This window comes from Dromiciops gliroides, chromosome 3 (assembly GCF_019393635.1).
Source record: "Dromiciops gliroides isolate mDroGli1 chromosome 3, mDroGli1.pri, whole genome shotgun sequence".
Lineage (NCBI taxonomy): Eukaryota > Metazoa > Chordata > Mammalia > Microbiotheria > Microbiotheriidae > Dromiciops > Dromiciops gliroides.
The window spans coordinates 417,802,179-417,823,184 of record NC_057863.1 but is presented as its reverse complement, the minus strand read 5'-3'; the positions used below and the strand labels follow the sequence as shown (position 1 = coordinate 417,823,184).

General features: G+C 36.9%; 1 protein-coding gene across 1 annotated transcript in view; it reads right to left on the bottom strand.

Moving 5' to 3' along the window:
* The window catches only part of STAT4 (signal transducer and activator of transcription 4), a 155,828-nt gene that overhangs the window by 28,708 nt on the left and 106,114 nt on the right, over positions 1-21,006 (bottom strand). The window contains exons 8-13 of the mRNA XM_043994671.1: positions 17,634-17,792; positions 16,749-16,841; positions 12,176-12,235; positions 11,807-11,824; positions 9,392-9,485; positions 7,064-7,108 (exon numbers count right to left, since the gene is read on the bottom strand). Coding sequence (XP_043850606.1) covers positions 7,064-7,108; positions 9,392-9,485; positions 11,807-11,824; positions 12,176-12,235; positions 16,749-16,841; positions 17,634-17,792 — 469 coding nt within the window. The remainder of the gene's footprint in view (positions 1-7,063; positions 7,109-9,391; positions 9,486-11,806; positions 11,825-12,175; positions 12,236-16,748; positions 16,842-17,633; positions 17,793-21,006) is intronic.

Sequence of the window (21,006 nt, the reverse complement as noted above, 5' to 3'; positions counted from 1 at the left end):
AGCTAGGTGGCACAGTGGATAAAGCACCGGCCCTGGATTCAGGAGGACCTGAGTTCAAATTCGATCTCAGACATTTGACACTTACTAGCTGTGTGACCCTGGGCAAGTCACTTAACCTTCATTGCCCTGAAAAAAAAAGAGGCAAGGCTTCTAGAAACAATGAGGTAATAGTCCCTCTGCCCTCATTTAACTTTATCTGGATCGATAGGTTCTGTTCTGGTAATCACAGATAAGCTGGAGAATTTCCAGAGGAGAGCAGCCAAGATAGTGAAGGACCTTGCATCCACTTCATAGGAAGATCCTCTATAAAAAGCCTCCCAACCACAGAGATGAGAAGGAATTTCCTCCCAGCAAACCTTATGGTTCCAAAAAGGACAATGCCAGAGGCAATGGTGGAACAGCCTCTGGGAGAGCTGAGAAGGATTGTCACTAGAGTTTCCCAATAGGACTTCTGGAGAGAAAAGGAACAACCATTGGGCCATAGAGAAGAAGAACACCTGGATTTAGTCCTTCACTACTATGGTGAATTATGAGGATGAGCAACATGTCCAATCGGAAGGAGGTTGACCATCTGGCAACCTCAGGTATGTTTCTCTGCCAGTTTAGCACTCTGAGTCTAGGCAGAGGTTTCAAACTCACAGCTGAATAGGTGCCCCCCCCCCCCGAAATCTATTTTCATTTGAGTTTGACACCACCTGCGTAGAGGATTGTATAGGTCTCTGGGAAAGAGAATCATTTTGACTTTTGATGGATCTCAGTAAATTCTTTATTTGGTACTTTTCCTTCTAGTGATATGAGAAGGTTGTCCTATATTAAATAATTTCAGGCTGATATTTGCATAAGGAGTCCTTTTTTCTTTGAGTCTTTTCTTTTCCTCCTCACCAGTCCATCCAATTAAATATTACTGATTTTATATATGCGATGCCTTTTGTCTTCATACCCTCTTGTCCACACCCACTGCCCTAGTTCAAACTCTCTTTGATGTTTCCCAGCCTTCTCTCTCCCCTTCACACAACTGCAAGAACAAAACAAAACAAAAAACCCCACCCAGAAAACCAAAAGCAAAACCAAAGCCAAACCCAAACCCTTCTTAAAGTGTAGGTCTGATCAAGACTTTATGTTTTCAAAAATCTTTACTACCTCATTTCCCTACTAACCTTCCCCTTCCCCTCCCCCTCCAGTGCTTCCTAAATAAAATTCAAGCTCTATATCCTGGTATTCAAGACCTCCCACAATCTGGTCTCAACCTCTCCTTATTCCAAATTTCTTTCTTTCTTTCTTTCTGGGCAATGAGGGTCAAGTGACTCACCTAGGGTCACTCAGCTAGTGAGTGTCAAGTGTCTGAGGCTGGATTTGAACTCAGGTCCTCCCGATTCCAGGGCCAGTGCTTTATCCACTGTGCCACCTAGCTGCCCCTCAGATTACTCTCTTTTTTTTCAGGGCAATGGGGTTTAAGTGACTTGCCCAGGGTCACACAGCTAGTGTCAAGTGTCTGAGACCGGATTTGAACTCAGGTACTCCTGAATCAAGGGCCAGTGTTTTATCCACTGCGTCACCTAGCCGCCCCCCTCAGATTACTCTTAATGAAAACTGCACTTCAGCCACACCAGACTACTTGTCAATTACCAATCTCTTTCTAGCCTGTTTAGTTACCATTTATTTACACATGCTTTCCATCATACCTAGAACAGAGTCCTCCCACATTTCTACCTGTTGAAAAAAGACAAAGATTTCTTTCATGTCCCAGCTCAGGTTCACTTCCTCTACGGAACCTTCCCAGTTAGCATAATTAGAATTGATCTCCTCTTCCTTGAATCTCATTCTCACTCCATTTTGATTCTCTGGTACCCTTGTCAATCAATTAATCAATCAACAAGCATCTATGATGGACAAGCATCATGCTAGGCACCAGGGATACAAATACAAAATGAGACAGTCCTTACCCTCCAAAAACAACTTACTTTTTTTTTCAGGAGGATGTTCTATGTTCACAAATCAGAATATATATAAAATAAATATATTGATTTGGAGAAGAGCATTACTAATTGGGGAGATCAAGAAAAGCCTTTTGGAAGATGTATCACTTGAACTGAGGTGAGACGTAGCATAACTGGCATGGGGGACAAACTTTGCAAAAGCACAGAAGCAAGAGTTAGCGTGTTATCTGCAGGGAACCCTACATTGGCATAGTTTGGCTGTACAGCCCAAAGTGAACAGTGAGGAGTAATGTGGATTCAGCCTGGAAAGACAAGTTGATGCCAGATTGTGAAGGGGTTTAAATAGCAAGTGGAGGAGGTTGCATTTATATTAGGGGCAATGGGGAGTGATTGAAGCTTCTTGACCAGGGGAGTGACAAGGGCATCCATAACCCTCTGAAATATGTGATGCTTTATTTGTGTTCAGATCCGATGTTGCAATTAGAATATAAGCTTCTTGAGGTCAGGGGCTATATAAATGTTAATTTCTGTATTGCTGTTCTTTAGAATAGTACCTTGAATATAGTAGGTGCTTAATAAATGTTGAGAAGAACCTAGGATTGAGAAAAATGTATTCATCTGCAGTGAAATAAGAAGTGGATTCCTGGCACTGGATAAGCAATGTCTTGTGGGGATGGCTAGGTAGCTATAGAATCTTAGAGGAGACAGTTAAGAAGTATTAGACCAGCTCTGGTGGCCGCTATTGTGTGAATAGTGATTTGTACATTTTATCCATGACATTTTTTTTCCTTCAAAGAATTTAAAATTCTTTCACATATAGGTTTGACAATAAAGTCATAGCCACACACAAAACCAGTCTTTACCTTAGGGTCAGGCTGCATTTTTGATTTTTAGGCTCTAGAAACAATAGGTGCCTAAGAGATTTTTCTAATTCATCATATCACAGACATAGAGAGCCAAAGTAATAATTAATAAGGATAATAATAGTTGGCATTTATATAGTGCTTTTATAGTTGTTCAGTCATTTCAGTGATGTCTAACTCCTTGTGAGCCCATTTGGAGTTTTCTTGGCAAAGATAAGTTAATTGTTATGAGTGGTTTGTTATTTCTTTCTCCAGCTTATTTTACAAATGAAGAATTGAGGCAAATAGGAATAAGTGACTTAGCTTATAAGTGTTTGAAGCTAGAATAATCTTCCTGACCTGAAGCCCAGAACTATGCACTATAATACCTAGCTGCCCAAATAGTGCTTTAAGGTTTTCAAATCCTCGCTTCATCTTTTTACAGATAAGGAACATGATGCTTGGGGATATTAAGTGATTTATGCAAGATCAAACCTAGGTCCTCATGCCAAATTTAGTGTATTTCCCACCAGTCCATGTATTTATATTATGTATATGACTCTTGTAAGGTAGGAAATATCAGATATGACTGTATTGACATTCCAGATAGATAAACTTCACCATTAACTAATTAAATGTTTTGACCAAAATCATATATTCAGTTAGTATCAAAACTAAGACTCGAACCTAGTTCTCAATTCTCAAATGACTAAATAATACTGTTGACATGAAACAGACTAGACAAAAGTAGGATGTGCAGTTAATTTCCTAATGGTAAAAATTTTATTAATTCACTGTTATCCAAGAAATACCTTCTTTCTATCTGATCCCAATCCATCCCCCTCCCCTACATTCACTATTTTGGTTGAGAACTCCACCATCCTTTTAGTAATTTCATTTAACAAGCTCAGAGTCATCATGATTCTTCATTCTCTATCATCATTGCCAAGTCTTTTCAATTTTACCTTTACAATACCTTGGATTAATCCTCTTCTTTTTACATATGTAAATACACCTTAATTCAAGCCATCTCTTAGATAGTTTACTGTAATAGTTTCCTATTTGGTCTTTTCCCTTTCCAATCTCTCCTCCATATACCTGCCAAGTTTATATAATTCTGAAGCACAGGTTTGATGATGTCACTGTGTTTGCTATGATTCCACAGGGGTAGTGATTGTAAGTTATATATATTAGGCCCCAGAGCTGTGAGTTGCAACTTGTAAGTTCACTTACTTAATCAGAGGAAGCTAATGAGAGGTCTTCCACATTTGTTTTTCCTTGTCATGGTGACTAAGTCCAGTGTGGTAGAGAATATTCAATTACATGGAAAAGTCCTCCAACCTATTTTTGTATCTCTGGACCACTGTCTTTTGTCCAACATGAGCAAGTGACCATCTTGTGACCACGTAGTCAGTGGGGATGCCCCATGCGTTGCCCAACCCGAGATCCGCCCCCATATATCATTTCTAGTTGATGCATCATTTTTGGCCCCCAAAAGCAAAATCTATCAACCAGTGAGATTCTGTATTTTACAATGCCTCCTTTTTATATTTGTTTTTTGCAGGCAATGGGGGTTAAGTGACTTGCCCAGGGTCACACAGCTAGTAATTGTCAAGTGTCTGAGGCTGGATTTGAACTCAGGTACTCCTGAATCCAGGGCCGGTGCTTTTAACCACTGTGCCATCTAGCTGCCCCTCCTTTGTATATTTATAACAAACCCTATAAAAACCAGATCCTAGAAGAGGGCATCTCAGATCATGAGGAAGATCTGGAGTCCACTTCATTAGAGGGGAGCATGGACCCTTTAAAAAGTGCCATTGGTTCAGAGCTCTGCTTCAGTCTCTTTTATTGTAGGTTGGACAATTTGAATCTCCACATCACTCCCCTGCTCAAGAAGTTTCAGAGGGCCCCTGTTACCTCTGGGATAAAATACAAACTCTTCTCTTTGGCTAAGTCTTTCATAACCTGGTTCCAGTACATCTTTCCAGACCGATTGTGTATTACTCTCTCTCACATACATTATATTCAAGCCAAAGCAGCCTATTTGACGTTCCTTGAACACAATACTTTATCTCCTACTTTTGTGCTTTTGCAAAAAAACTGTCTTCCATTCCTGGAATATTGCCCTTCTTCACCTCTGTTTGATAAAAACCCTAGCTTCCTTTAAAGGATAACTCAGATATGTCCTACATGTCATCTTTCCTGATTACCCCACCCTCCCAGTTGCTTGTGTCTCACTCTCAAAATTATTTGTATTTACTTAGTATTTATTTGTTTACATGTTGTTATTCCTCTTTAGAATGTAAGCTTCTTGGGGGAAGCTAGGTGGTGCAGTGGATAGAACACTGGCCCTGGATTCAGGAGGAGCTGAGTTCAAATCCGTCCTCAGACACTTAACACTTACTAGCTGTGTGACCGTGGGCAAGTGACTTAACCCCAATTGCTTCACCAAAAAAAAAAAAAAAAAAAGAAAGAAAAGAAAAAAGAAAAAGAAAAAAAAAGAATGTAAGCTTCTTGAGGACAAGAACTCGGTGTGTCCCTAGCCCCTACACAATGCCTGGCACATAGTAAGACTTTCTCAACAAATGCTTACTGAATTGTGCAATTCTTATATCGATTATATTATTTATTATTTTTTTTCAGTGAGGCAATTGGGGTTAAGTGACTTGCCCAGGGTCACACAGCTAGTAAGTGTTAAGTGTCTGAGGCCGGATTTGAACTCAGCTCCTCCTGACTCCAGGGCTGGTGCTCTATACACTACACCACTTAGCTGCCCCAATCGATTATATTATAATAAAAACAATAGTATGGCTGATTACATATTTCAGGAAGATAAACATATGAGTTTTCCCTGAAGTTCAAGTTTAAAACATCTAGCTCTACAGAGCTACCCATCCTGGTCTACACTGGTTCACAATGAGGAAAAAAGCCCAGAGGCAGAAGCTTTCAGTCCGCTCTGTGCCATGGAAAGAAACATGTGCGGGCTTTTCCTCTGTCCAGGCTGTATCCTGTGAGACTTAAACAGCTGATCAGGAGACTCACAACTTGGTGTGATGAGCCAATTGGACAAAAATGAAAAGAGTGAGCATGAGATAGTCTAAATACCTTAATTATCTAGTTGTACTTGTCTCTTGTCAAACAATGACAAATCCTAGTAGAGTATACGTATGTGCCAACATATGTAACTCTATGTTTGCAGAATGCTTTTTAAAGTATTTTTTCACATGTTATTGTATATGTTGATTGAGTTCATCTGTTATTTTTCATGTGTAATTTTTATTTATTTTATTCTTAATTTATGGAATAAAACAAGCAATTCTGTAACATAGTATAATAAAAAGATGATAGCACACGAAACTGCAAATCTACTATGTAAACTTGCTATCCCTTTAAAATATGTAACAAAGTTACCATGTAAATTTCTTTTTTCTCCTTTTTTCTCCTCCCCCACTCTAGAGATGGCCACCAATAGACACAAATAGGTACACACATATGTATGCATGTATGTAAAATTACTCTACACATATTTCTCAGTCCTATATCTGAATACAGATAGTGTCTTCATATATCCTTTATAGTTAATTTGTGGAATTATAATAATCAAAATGACTTATTTGCTCAAAGTAATTTTTTATAACAATGCTGCTATTACTATATACAATGTTCTCTTGGTTCTGCTCATTTCACTCTTCATTATTTTGTGCAAGTTTTTCCATGTTTTTCTTTTTTTTTTTCTTGCAGGCCATTGAGGGTTAAGTAACTTGCCCAGGGTCATACAGCTAGTAAGTGTCAAGTGGCTGAGGCCGGATTTGAACTCAGGTCCTCCTGAATCTAGGGCCAGTGCTTTATCCACTGTGCTACCTAGCTGCCTCCCCCCATGTTTTTCTAAGACCATCATTTCTTATAGCATAGTAGTATTCCATCGCAATCATATAGTTCAGTCACTTTCCAACTGATGGGCATCTGTGCAATTTCCAGTTCTTTGCCACCACAAAGAGAGCTGTTATAAACATTCTAAAACATATAAGTCTTTTCCTTTCCCAATATGATCTGTTCTTGTGATGAATTCTTCCTGATAATCATTGTTTTTTCCTATGTAAGCAATGCCTCACTGTGTGAAAGATGCCTATGAAATTGGTTTCATTATTTCACTACAGCTTCTATTTGTGGGAAAGTTAGTTTTTATCATTATTAGCCATTGTCACTGCTACCATAGGGTTACTTCCTCTCTATTACCCCTCTCACAACTGTCTATTTATTAGCTGTCTTACAACACTGCCATACCTCATTTCCTTTGCCTCCAGCGCTGGACTTCATTTCCTTTGGTTGCTTGTAAAAGAAAACATAGTATTTAGACAAAGAAGATGAACACCTGCTAATGACATACGCTACCACTGGTTTTTTCTTGTAATCATTTTTGTCACTAGAGTACTGATCTAAATGTATCTTGCACGTTTACCACGGGATAAACTTACAGATCTGCCCAGATTCTACAACCTAGTACAATATCCTGTGTCACCAAATGGTTTGTTTGTGGTTTCCAAAATTGTACTGAGATGATTGAGTGAAATGAAGATATTTTTAAGACTGCATTTTCTAAAGTCTAAATTTGGAGAAAGGATATGGGCACAAGAACTTTTAGAACACATTTAGCATCTTCTTAGCACATAGTAGGCACTGAGAAATGTTAGTCAACTGATGGACTTTCCCTGGCTGGAAGAAACTCACATTGCCTGAGTTACAAGGTACGGAATCCCATCCTTCCCCAAGCAGATGGATGGTGTTGTAGAGCAGAGGTGTCAGACATGCAGTCTATGGGTCTTGTGTGGCCCACAACATTCCCTAGTGTGGCTCAAACCCGATAATGATGTAATTGGAAAATATTTGACAAAATAAATAAAAATGCAGTAAGACAGATAAGACTACATCTTAAAACTAGGTCAGTAGGCAGCCTGTAGGGATCCTTATGTGTGGTTTAGTGGGCGCCATTTCTATTTGAGCTTTACACCACTGCTGTAGAGAATTTGCAGGGCTAGGTTTGCCAGGATCCTGTTCTGCTTTCAGGGTTAACCATGCATATGTATCGGCATTTCTTGATGTCAAGATTTTCTTTTCATCTTGCTTTTAAACTGTGAAGAACAGATCAGAAAAAATTCCAAAAGCAACCTTTGTTGGAATGAGTTCCACGAGGACAGCAGCACAAGGTAGAAATTGGTATCTGAGTAGCAATTGCTTCTCTTCTTTACTGGACACCAAGGAGCTGTAGCCTCTACTGTCACTAATCTTGGCTAGGTTTATTGATTGGCAGCCCCCTATACACCCAGTCAACCACCAGAGGAACAAAGCAGGAAGGATTAGCTGACCTACAGTAGCAGCAGAGCTGAGTCAATGATGAGGGAGACATTTTTCTTATAAAGGAAAAGAACTGTGGATCACTAATTAGGAGATCTCTGGGTTCTGGTCCCAGCTCTCACAATAATTAGCTGTGAGTTTTCGAGAAATATTTGATGCTAGTTATGGATGTTTTTCAAGTGCCCATACTTGCTAAGTGTTTTGCTAAGTGGGATGAGCTGTTTAATTTCCATAGAAACAACTCAACTCAAACCATTCCTCAAAACTCCAAATCAAACAAAAGCTTGTATTGGGCAAAGTGCCATGATGTATGTAACTGATACATTAGTTAAGGAGGTAGTGTAATCCGGTGGGGGTGGAGGGAAAGAAGGGAAGGTGGTACCAAAGCACTGTTGCTGGAGTTAGTGGACCTGGGTTCAAATCTAATCTCTAATACTTTATTATCAATGTGACCTTGGGCTATTCCCTTCTGGGTCTTGGTTCCTCATCTATAAAGTGAGAGGTTGAACCAGATAGACTCAGAATACCTTCTAGCTCTAGAATGCTTTGATCTTTCAGGATTGAAACATCTGAAAGCTAAAGATCATATCAGTTTATGCTCAGCACATGTAGAATAGTTACATCATGAATTAGAGTTGTGAATCATATACTTCTACAGAAAAACATCAAGGTCTTTGGGAAATGATCTAGGAATTAAACAAAGGCCAATAATAGGAAAAGAACTCTAGCCTAAGAGAAGAGAAGGAAACTGAGCTCTTGATTCACAAGCAGGAAGGAAGACTTGGCCAGGAGCCTTCTAGCTTCTATTCCAGATGGGTTTGTGTTTAGCAATCATGCCGGAGAACCTCTGTGTTTCTAAAATTGATAATATAAAGATGAGTTTAAAAGCCAAATATGCTCTTATTGGATAGCACCCTTCATCTGTTACAACAATCACAACAAGAATGCTGAATAAATATTATGACTTCTGAGGGATAGACTGATTCTTTCTGCCATCATTGTCATAATCAGCAGCAGCAGCAGCAGCAGCAGCAGCAGCAGCAGCAAATTCTTGTTCTCTTTCTGCTGCTCCTCCTCCTCATTCTTACCATAGTAGGTACTGAGTACCTACTAAGTGCCTAGCACTCTGATAGCCTTTACAATAGCATTGTTCTCCAGTGAAAGCATGAATATCCCATATCTCTTTCAACAACCAATGAAAAACAGCACCGTGCATTGTATTTTAGGGAAATAAAGTCTAGTGCTAGCTATCAATCTTACCAAGTGTCGAAATTCCACTGAGAGACTACCATTGGAAGATTCTTCCATGTTCATGGCTTTGACATGTGTGCCACAAAGGATGAACCTACGGTTGCTAGAAAACAGATCTATATATTACTAATAAAGTACAGCAACAACAGATAGAAAGAGAAATTCCATTTAAAATAACTATGGCCAATATAAAATACTTAGGAGTCTACCTTCCAAGATAAACACAGCAATTATATGATGAGAACTACAAAACACTTTTCACAAAAATAAAGACAGATCTAAATAATTGAAAAATATTAATTGTTCATGGGTAGGCAGAGTCAATATAATAAAAATGACAACTCTACCTAAATTAATTAATTTATTTAGTGCTATACCATTCAGACTATCAAACATATTTTATAGAGCTAGAAAAAAATAACAAAATTCATCTGGAAAAACAAAATTTCAAGGATCATGGGAATCAATGAAAAAAATACAAAAGAAGGTAGTCTAGCAGTACCAGATCTCAAACTGTACTATAAAGCGGGAATTATCAAAACAATCTGGTACTGGCTAAGTAATAGAGAGGTAGTTCAGTGGAATAGAATAGATAGAAAATATACTATAGTAAATGACTATAGTAATCTAGTATATGATAAATCCAAAGATCCAAGCTTTTGGAACAAAAACTGTTGGGAAAACTGGAAAACAGTATGGAAGAAATTAGGTATAGACCAACATCTCACACTATATACTAAAATAAGGCCAAAATGGGTACATGATTTATACATAAAGGATGATACCATAAGAATATTAAAGGACTATGGAATTGTCTGTCAGATTTATGGAAGAGGAAGAATTTAGGACTAAAGAAGGTATAAAGAATAAAATTAAATATAAAATAGATAATTTTGATTACAAAAAATTAAAAAGCTTTTACAAAAACAGAACTAATGTAATCAAGATTACAAGGCAAGTAGAAAACTGGGAAAGAATTTTTGAAACAAATATCTCTGATAAAGGTCTCATTTCTTAAATATATAAAAAAACTATGTCAAAATTTAAAAAATACAAGTCATTCCCCAATTGATAAATGGTCAAAGGATTTGAACGGTTTTCAGATAAAGAAATAAAAATTATCAATAATCATATAAAAATGCTCTAGATCATTACTGATCAGAGAAATGAAAATTAAAACAACTCTGAGGTATCACTTTACACCTATTAGAGTGGCAAATATAACATAAATGGAAAATATTGGTTGTTGGAGGGATTATGGGGAAACTGGGATGCTAATCCACTGTTGGTGGAGTTGTGAAAAGAAACAATTTGGAATTATGCCCAAAGGGCTATAGAACTGTGCATACCCTTTGATCCAGCAATACCATTACTTGCTTTATAACCCAAAGACATCCCCCAAAAGAGAAAAAGACTTATTTGTACAGAAATATTTATAGCAGCTCTTTTTGTGGTAGCTAAAAATTGGAAATCAAAGGCATGTCCATCTGTTGGGGAATGGTTAAACAAACTGCGGTATATTATGGTGAAGGAATATTACTGTGTAGTAAGAAATGACAAACTAGATGACTTCAAAAAAGCCTGGAAAGACATGTATGAAATGATGTATTAGGAAGTGAGTAGAACCAAGAGAACACTGTACACAGAAACAACAATATTGTTCGATGAAGAACTGTGAATGACTTGACTATTCTCAATAATACATTAATCCAAGACAATCCCAAAAGAATATTGAAGAAACATACTCTCCACCTCCAAAGAAAGAACTGATATTGATGGAATAGATTGAAGCATGCTATTTTTCACATTCTTTCATTAAGTGACAAATATGGTGATGTTTTGCATGATCATATATTTATAACCCATATCAAATAGTTTGCCACCTCGAGGAGGGGGGAGGAAAGGGAAGGGAAGAGGGATAGAGATTGCAATAGAAAAATCTAAATAAAAATATTTAATATGGAAATTTTTTGAAAAGGTGGGGGAGGGGTGTGCTGGGAAGGGTTCAGGAGGTATATATGTATTTATGTACATACACATAAATATATCTGTTATGCATATGAATTATTTAGGTCTTATTTATATAATAATTATATTTAAACAAATTTGTCGTATACATTATTTATATAAATTGATATGCATATGTTATTTATAAAACAGTTATTTAAAGATTTAAAACACTAAGTTATATGTATTAGGATATATCTAGGTATATCTAAATGTAATTATGTAAAAAATTTACATTATATGTCATATATATGTGTATATTATATCTATGTTTGATATATGTATATATATATAATATAATTATATATCACAAATAAAAACAGAAAAAAAAGAAAACAGATCTTAGCAATTTACATGGTAGCAGATAGAATATAATTCAGGAACTATCTAATAAAAATTGAGAGGGAAATTTCTTACCTTACAGTTGAAACATTCCTGCAAAATCAAATAAAATTCTTTAAAACCATCTATCCGTTATATGTAGTCAACTCTTCCTGACATACTTTAAAGAAAAGTAGTCTACATTCTATTTAAATTATTTATTCTAAATTATTCAAGCCATTTCAAGATTTCCACTAATATATTCACATTTAAAAGTTAAATATTGTTATTTTATTAATGCTTAATTGTTAAGACTGAGTCATCAATTTCTACACTTGTAGAAATATATAAATAATAATATATACATACAATATTATAATATAATATAAATAATATTCACTAGTGCATTCTTATATCTTATGCATGTCAACATTAATATTTCTTCTTTAAAAAAAATTCACTTACTTATCAATAGTTGCTTTAACTTTTATCTGATAGTTCAGTTCAGGCAATTTAATCAGAAGTCTGAAATGAGTTAACAAAACAATTACCAAAAATCAGATTATACAATGTCCTTTTAAACCTAAAAAATAGTTATAGTTATAGAAGATATATACAAGTAATAGTATGATTAATGTCAGAGTCACCTGCATTCATCAGTTAGTGTTCAACAAGTGTTTTGAAAAACAGTAATTTCACATTTACTTTGCCAGTTGAACACCATTCATGTAGCTAGTATTAATGCTATGCAGCTAACATCTGGAAAAGATCTTTCACCAATATTGTTTTAGCATAGCCAACTTCATCAAAACGAACGAAATAATATCAACATTGGCTGTTTTGGGAATTCAATTCTATGTGTACTATTCTGGCTTAGACCTTGGGAAATATCTTTGAAGAAGAAATAACTATTAACAAATGCATTAAATTAAGTCTTTGTAGTTTTACTGAGAAAAACTTGATGACAACAGTTATGTTGTCTGGGCTTCTGGTAGACAATGTAAGATTGTGCAATAAACATGCACTTGTAAGATCTGAGCATGCTATTTCTTAGCAACAAGAAAAAACAACTTTAACAAACTTAGAAGACCCAACTTTAAAGAAATAAATAATCTTATCTCTTTCTAGCTGTGTAAATATGACGCTAATTAATGAACATGCTAAAAATGGTTCCACATTAATCAACCTTAACTGAAGTTTGATTTTTAGCCTTGATATAGAGGATGACAACTGAAGCCCAGAGAATTGAAGTGACTTTCCCTAGGTCATGAAACTTGGGTTCTCATATACTAAGTCTATTGCTCTTTCATGTTCACTCCCATGCTGTCTCTCTATATGTGTGACAAAAATCAAACTAAGGAAGAAAATTTAAAAATTAACGAATTGTTCTTCTATTTACACTTCTCCCCCCCCCCAAATGAAACATTTATTTAAGCAAGGTCTTATCCTTTGATCAGAGGCTTTGCATATGAAAATGCTTGCTGAGCTTGGAATCCTGGTAAATTTCAGTTGTGTAAAATTTAAACATTCTTTCTGAAACACAAACAACTTCATGTACTAATGAAGTAACTAATACCATACAATCAACATAGAACTTCTCATTTTAAAAAAAATGCATAGAAGAGAACAGAAGAAAGTCAGTGGGAAACACAGCCAAGTGGGACAGCTTTGAAAATTCCATGGTGAATGTGTTAAACACTTGGAGGGAGAAGCTTGTTGTACGTGATGCAGATTCGCAGCTGTGTGGCCAATGTTCTTTTACTCTTCAGCTCTGTATGTGGAAATGTTCACCTTATTTGGTGTATAAGTTCAAAAACCATTTTTTAAAGAAAAAGCCAAGTTCTAGCTAACTAAAAATGTTCTTTCATAACTATAACATAAAAAATAATAATGTAAGGTGGTCCAAATGCTTTTGATGGACTGACTAGAATCATTGCCCAGTTTTTATCTATAGTGGTCATGTCCCTGTAACTTATTCCACATCTGCAGATTGTACTATTGATGGTCATTGATAATCATGTTCTTAAATGTGGTTTAAAACACCTTTAGTCCACTTTATAGGGTGAATCTAATTTTTTGGGGGGGTCCACACTTGTGATTTCATCAATGTAGGGAAGTCCTGGTATGGAAATTTCCTTTACTGATGTGAATACTACCAATTCATCTGTCATGTGGTCTGAGGGAATTGCCTGGAGTAAATGAGGCTAAGTGATTTGCCTACAGTAACACAACTAGCAAGCAGGTCAAATGTAAGATTTGAACACAAGTCTTCCTGACTTCAGGACTAACCTGATGTCTACTCTGCCATGTCCTAGTGCAGGACTTCTTAAATGTTTTCCACTCAAGACCCATTTACCCCTGTGAATTTTTTATAAACCTTGGGTATTATAGGTATATAAAATAGGTATACATAACGTTTTACTGTTACCAAATTTTCATGACCTCCACATTTAATTATATGACCCCATATGGGGTCACTACCCACAGTTTAAGAAGCTAGGGTCTAGGGGCAGCTAGGTGATACAGTGGATAAAGCACTGGCCCTGGATTCAGGAGGACCTGAGTTCAAATCCTGTCTCAGACACTTGACACTTACTAGCTGTGTGACTCTGGGCAAGTCATTTAACCCTCATTGCCCTGCAAAAAAAAAAAAAAAGGAGCTAGGGTCTAGAATACTATTTTTGTTAATATTTGTGTTTTATCACTCCCCTGCCCCCCGCAAAATCAATCAAGAAATGTCTCATATTTAATTTAAGAGCACCCAAGAAACTTTAAACTTACCCAATAAAAGCAGAAGACCAAGAAGTGCATGCATATTAGGATAAAAGGCCTTATATTAGGAAATTATTCAATCCCAAGTGATTTTTTTATAATCTAAAATTTCCTAATGGGAAATTGACAGCGGAGTAGGGCTAGACATTCCTTGCCTGCTTCATTCATCAATGAACGTTTATAAAGTGCTTTTTATATCTCAGATACTGTGATAAGGGCTAGGAATATGGACCACAATGAAATAACCCTTGCTTTTGAAGGGCTTATGTTCTGTTAGGGGAATATAGGACAAGATATACTTTGGAAGCACAAATTAAATACAGTTATCTCTTCCACATTACAGGGGTTAGGGGCACAGTGCCCCCCGTGATCTGGAAAATCTGTCTCAATTTTTGGCCCTCTCTCCATACCAGAGAAGTCTGATTTTTTTCTTTTACTTTTATGGGGTATTTACAGTACCTTATAAAATTTGCATAAGTATAAAATACTTATAAGTATTTGGTCATAGGCTCTATGTAATCTGCTGACTTTCATGTGTCCTTTGTGTGTTATCTGTAGCTTCCACAAAACTCCCCACAAATTCCCATTTAATTTCTTGTGCTGTCCCACAATATATTGAAACTGCGATGGTGAAAGTTGTGATATGGAAGGGATAGTTGTAGATAAAGAGTACATTTTGCTATCTGAAAACAACACTAAGGGCAGCTAGGTGGCACAGTGGATAATGCGCCAGCCCTGGATTCAGGAGGACCTGAGTTCAAACCCGACCTCAGACACTCGACACTTATTACCTGTGTGACACTGGGCAAGTCACTTAACCCCCATTGCCCTACCCCCCCCCCCTGCCCGCAAAAAAGAAAAGAAAATTAATCTAAACATAATTGAATCTGGTATAGTGGATAGAAGGCAGGTCCTAGATGGAAGAAGACATGGGATCAAATCTTGCCTCTGATACACACTAGCTTTTTGACGGTTGGCAAATCGATTAACCTCCTGGTGTCCCCAGACAAATCTCTAAGACTAAGATAAAGGCAAGTTGCCCATTTGCTTTGGTTTTTGTTGTTCAGCAGTGTCTGACTCTTTGTGAATCTATTTGGGGTTTTCTTGGTAAAGATACTGGAGTGGATTGCCATTTCCTTCTCTAAATCATTTTTCAGATGAGGAACTGAGGGCAACAGGATTAAGTGACTTCCCCAAGTTCACATGTCTAGTAAGTGTCTGAGGCCGGATTTGAACCGATGTCTCCCTGGCTCCAGACCCAGCACTCTATCCACTGCACTATCTAGTTGGCCTATCTGCTATTTAACTCATAGTTTATTTTGCTTTTAGCACTTTAGCCATTGTGCCACCTCGTTGCATTGGCAGAGGGAATTTCTACAACAGGAATTCTCTGCATTGATGAAATCACAGTCTATATACTGCCCACTGCCAGGTTGATTTCTCTAATACAATAAACCTCTCTGTCCCTGTGTAGGGATAATGTCCCAACAGAGATTCTTGTTGGCCTAATAAATGTCTGGAATAAGAATGTGAAAACACAAACCAGGAGGAAAAAGCAGTGAATATATTTTTGAGCAGAGAGAAATATCTAGAAGGAAGTAAAGTAAACTAGATATTATTTCTCTTTCTCAATTCTAAACCTATTATAAGGATATAAATGCAGCTGCATACTCTAGAACTTAGCTTCTTAAACTATGGGTCTTGACTCCATATGGGCTTGCATAACTGAATCTGGGTTTCATAAAAAAAAATTGGTAACACTAAAAGATTATGTATACCTATTTTTTATACCTATATATGGGGTTGCATCAAAATTTCTCTGTTGAAAAGAGGTCGTGAATGGAAAATGTTTAAGAAGCACTGCTCTAGAACACATACTAATTGCAAGCATACTAACAGTTTGGGTTCTCCAGCTCTATTATTTATAATATTAACTTTTTTTAACAAACCCATAATGAGCAAAAAATTTCCTTGTCTTTTAAAATTCTATTCACTTGACTTTGCCATTTATTAAATGTACATACAAAGGCCTTGTCTCTAGAGATACAAAGATAAGGCACTTCATTCCATTGGATGGTGGAGGTAGAATACAATATAGACACAAGTCAGTAAATAATAATTGTATATAATGTAATATAAATTCATTTGGCAGGGAGAGAGTATTAATAACTGGGGGGATAACTTTCAAATAAATTTTGCCCCCTACATAACCATGCACACACATACATGATACGTCAGTCTCCAGAGATATAACATATTCACTTACCTTAGTTTCACAGTGAATTGTATGAGGGTTTTAAGTACCAGTGGTCTCTGGGGGTGGGTTGGCATGCATGGCTGTCGTTCAACCACAAATGAGCTAATAGCAAAGAAAATACCCATATTATTTGAAAATACAGAGTATATAGGCAAACTGAGAGCCACAGATGATTAGGTTAAATTTTTCTGAAGGAAGACATACCCTGAATCAAGTTTCTAATGATAAAACCTCATAAGATGGGAATATTCTAAATTAATTCTCCTAATTATGAATTGAATACTAGACAAGGGTACACAGTCAAAAGTAAAAGCATCAGAAAATCCCTGACCTCTTTTCAAATAAATATTTAAAAAAAACAAAACAAAATGGTCACAATAACAATCCTCTCACTTTCCAGATGTGAAAACTGAGGCCTAGTGTGTTGTATGGTGCGAGGGTCATCCAGGTGGTAAATTGTGGGACCTGCATTCAAACCCAGATCCTCTGACTCCAAATGGAGAATCCTTTCTACAACACCACAATGCATCTACATCTTCTCTCTTCACTTTCGCAGTATCCAGTCAAAAAGAAACCTCTAGAATTTCATTTTCTCAAACGTAAAAACTGAGTCAGTGATGGATGCTTTGGCTTGTTTGATGTCACACTGAGTGAGTTACCAGTGAGAGGTTCCAGGGAGTGGCACAGCATAGAAAACAGTTTTTCTGATGCAGATTTACTTCACTGACCTTGTCAAGTCATTGGTACGTTGTGCTACTTGACAAGTCCCTCGTTTCCCTACTTTTCCACCCCCACTTTTAAAATCCTGAACAATAAACCACAGGTAGAGCATGCTTTCAGTCTCACGACACTTGAAACCTGAATGGCATTTAAGATGTGTGAAACTTTACGTACTTTCGGAAAAGGTTGTAGATCAAGAAGTTGACTTGTTCTTGCAAATGAGACCTTTGCAATGGAATAGGATCCCCTTCATACGACACTTTGGTGGACTGCTCATCTAGCTTTTCCATCTGCCTTCTGACTTGGAAAAGACTTTCTGCCAACAGGGTAAAACTATTGAAAAGTAAAGGAAGATAGAAATAATTGTTTTTTTTCCATTTAACAATTGGTTTATCTTACCCTCCCAATGCTTACTTTGCTCTAATTCTTATATAAATCTACCTTATCATAATATAAGTATGTACACACATGCACACACACACACACATATATATATACACATACCTACTCATATGTATAAATTAACATGAGTTAGGTGGTTCAGGGGACAGAGTATTCAATTTGGAGTTAGGAAGTCCTGAGTTCAAATTTTGCTTCAGACACTTAACTAGCTGTATAACCCTGGGCAAATTACTTAACCTCTGTCTGCCTTGTTTTCTGCATCTGTTAAGTGGGCATAATAGTACCTACCTCACAGACTTGTTGTGAAGAACAAATGAATTAACATATACAAAGTGCTTTGCAGACCTTAAAGTGCTCTATAAATGCTGGTGATTATATATATATATATGTATATATATGTATGTATGTATGTATGTATATGTATATATGTATATATACATACACACACACATACAAACATATGTACATACATATGTCAGGTTTTCCCAACTTCATGGCTTACATTTCTAAGAAAAGGTATATTTGTTAAATCTCATCAAGATCTGAAACCAATTCTAATAGATCAAGTCCCTTTTCTTCTTGTTTAAATGTTTATTTATTTATTTATTTGTCTTTGTTGTTGTTGTTGTTGTTGTTTTTTGCAGGGCAATGGGGGTTAAGTGACTTGCCCAGGGTCACACAGCTAGTAAGTGTCAAATGTCTGAGGCCGGATTTGAACTCAGGTACTCCTGAATCCAGGGCCAGTGCTTTATCCACTTCGCCACCTAGCCGCCCCCCTTCTTGTTTAATTAAATCGAGTGTAAAATGCCTTTAGATGTATACTTAGAGCATTTAATATTCAGTTCATGACCAGGAAAAATCCACAGTGATTTTATTATAATTTTTACCACATAAACCATGACCCAAAGAGTGTGATATATGTATGAATTTTTTCATGTGATATATTGCATGTATCTATTGCTAGTAATAAAATAAAAACCATCTTATCTTTGCCACTTGTGGTATAACCAGCAAACAGCAGTTGCCTTTGAAACTCCTTCAGGAGAAAAATACAATTTTAAAGGTCCTAAGTATGACTTTCACTAGAATTCATGAGGATTAAGGTGAATTTAGAAAAGTTTTCTCCTCAAATTTGTTTTGGTTTTAACCTGTATGTCTGATCTTGATGGGGCTAAAAAATAACCAAACAAACCTCAAAGCTGGAAGGTTGGCATGAAAGATAGGAGATGAAGTGACCCCAAAGTGACCTCTGATTCCAGAGAACCTTCCTAGAAGCTTTGAATGTAGAAAACCAGGAAGAAGGGGCTTGCCGAGCCTTGGAAGCAGGCCTCAACTCTTGTGACCTCTCTGTCTAAACAATGCTGTATTTTCCATAGAACTCCAAGAAGTCACAAGTCAAATGCACTTAGCATTGGGCATAGATTTTTTTTTTTTTTAGTGAGGCAACTGGGGCTAAGCGACTTGCCCAGCGTCACATAGCTAGTAAATGTTAAGTGTCTGAGGTCGGATTTGAACTCAGGTACTCCTGAATCCAGGGCCGGTGCTCTATCCACTGTGCCACCTAGCTGCCCCGGGCATAGATTTTTGACAAACACAAGAATGTCTTTGGGTTCTCTAGGGTTTGGGGTTTTTTTTTGGCTATTTACTTTGTTTTTTTTAACAGCAGAAGCATCCAGAGGTTAGAAAAGCAAAATAATCTGTAGAAGGAAAATCAATATGTTTTCAAATGAACCCAATTCTTTCTCTCTGTCAAACAGGGCAGGCAGGTCAGAGCTCTTAGAGAATGTTGCCTGGGTTGGCACTCATGTTTTCTACCTTATTGGATTGTGCCGTTAGGAAGAAATTTGGAGGTTAGACTGAGCTTTTAATTTCTTCGTTATTACATCTTTTGACAATTCTTTCAATTGGATACTTACATTTTATACTTCTAGGAAAAAACTCTATCACTGATGCTATCTAATGGAAAGAGCAACAGGGTGTGTGTGTGTTGTGTGGTTGTGCACACATGTGCATAGTATTTCATATCACACAGAAGCTATTTGTAGGTTTGGGGTCCTTTGTTTACATGCAAAAAAAAAAAAGCAACACTGGGCAGCTTGGTGGTGCAGTGGATAAAGACTTGGCCCTAGATTCAAGAGGACCTGAGTTCAAATCCAACCTCAGACACTTGACACTTACTAGCTGTGAGACCCTGGGCAAGTCACTTAACCCTCATTGCCCTGGAAAAAAAAAAGCAACACCTACTGAATATTTTGGTAAAAATGATTAGCTTTTCTGTCTAAGGCTCTATACTTAAACTTCAATCAATCAGTCAATAAACATTTATTAAGAACCTACTACATGCCAGCCACTGGGCTAAGTGCTAAGGATCCAAAAAGAGACACAAGACAGTCTCTGCCCTCAAAGAACAAGGGAGAGAACATATAAACAAATTATATACAAAGCTATATACAAGATAAATAGGAAATAATTAACATAAGGAAGGCAATAGAATTAACGGGAGTTGGGAAAGGCTTCCTGGAAAAGATGAGTTTTTAGTTGAGACTTAAAAGGAAGCAAGGGAAGTCACTAGGTGGAATTAAGGGGTGGGGCAGAGAGTGCCTATTAATTTTTGATAATTATGGGAAAGGGGGGGCAACGAAGAGGTAGATGGTGGGTGTGAATGTGATGCAACACACAAAGTGTCCCAAAAGTCTTAGTGTAAAGCTTAGTGTAAGCTTTAAGTAAAACCTTGAACTGCACTAAGACTTTTGGGACACCCTAATGAAAAATTGCACAAAAGAAACAGTATAATGGATGTCAAAGAGACTTATGACTAGTAAAGGAGGTGGGCAAGTCATGCGACAAGAGTGAAGGCACAGAAGGGGATGAGTTGTCCTTGGCATAACTGGAAATAACCACATGAATAAGATCAATAAATCTGTTCCTCATGAAAGTTCCCAGTGTAAGAAGTTGCTGGTGGAAGAAGATATGTGTTGGAGAAATGATTATTACTGGTTTCGAAGGTTATTTTGAAATATTCAATATTAATATTTCATTTGCCAAATTTAATCAATCCTTGATGTAATCAACAATGTGTGATGCTTTGATTTGTCCAGAAACTAGCTTAGATTTGTACAGTGCTTGACGGTTTACAAAGTACTTG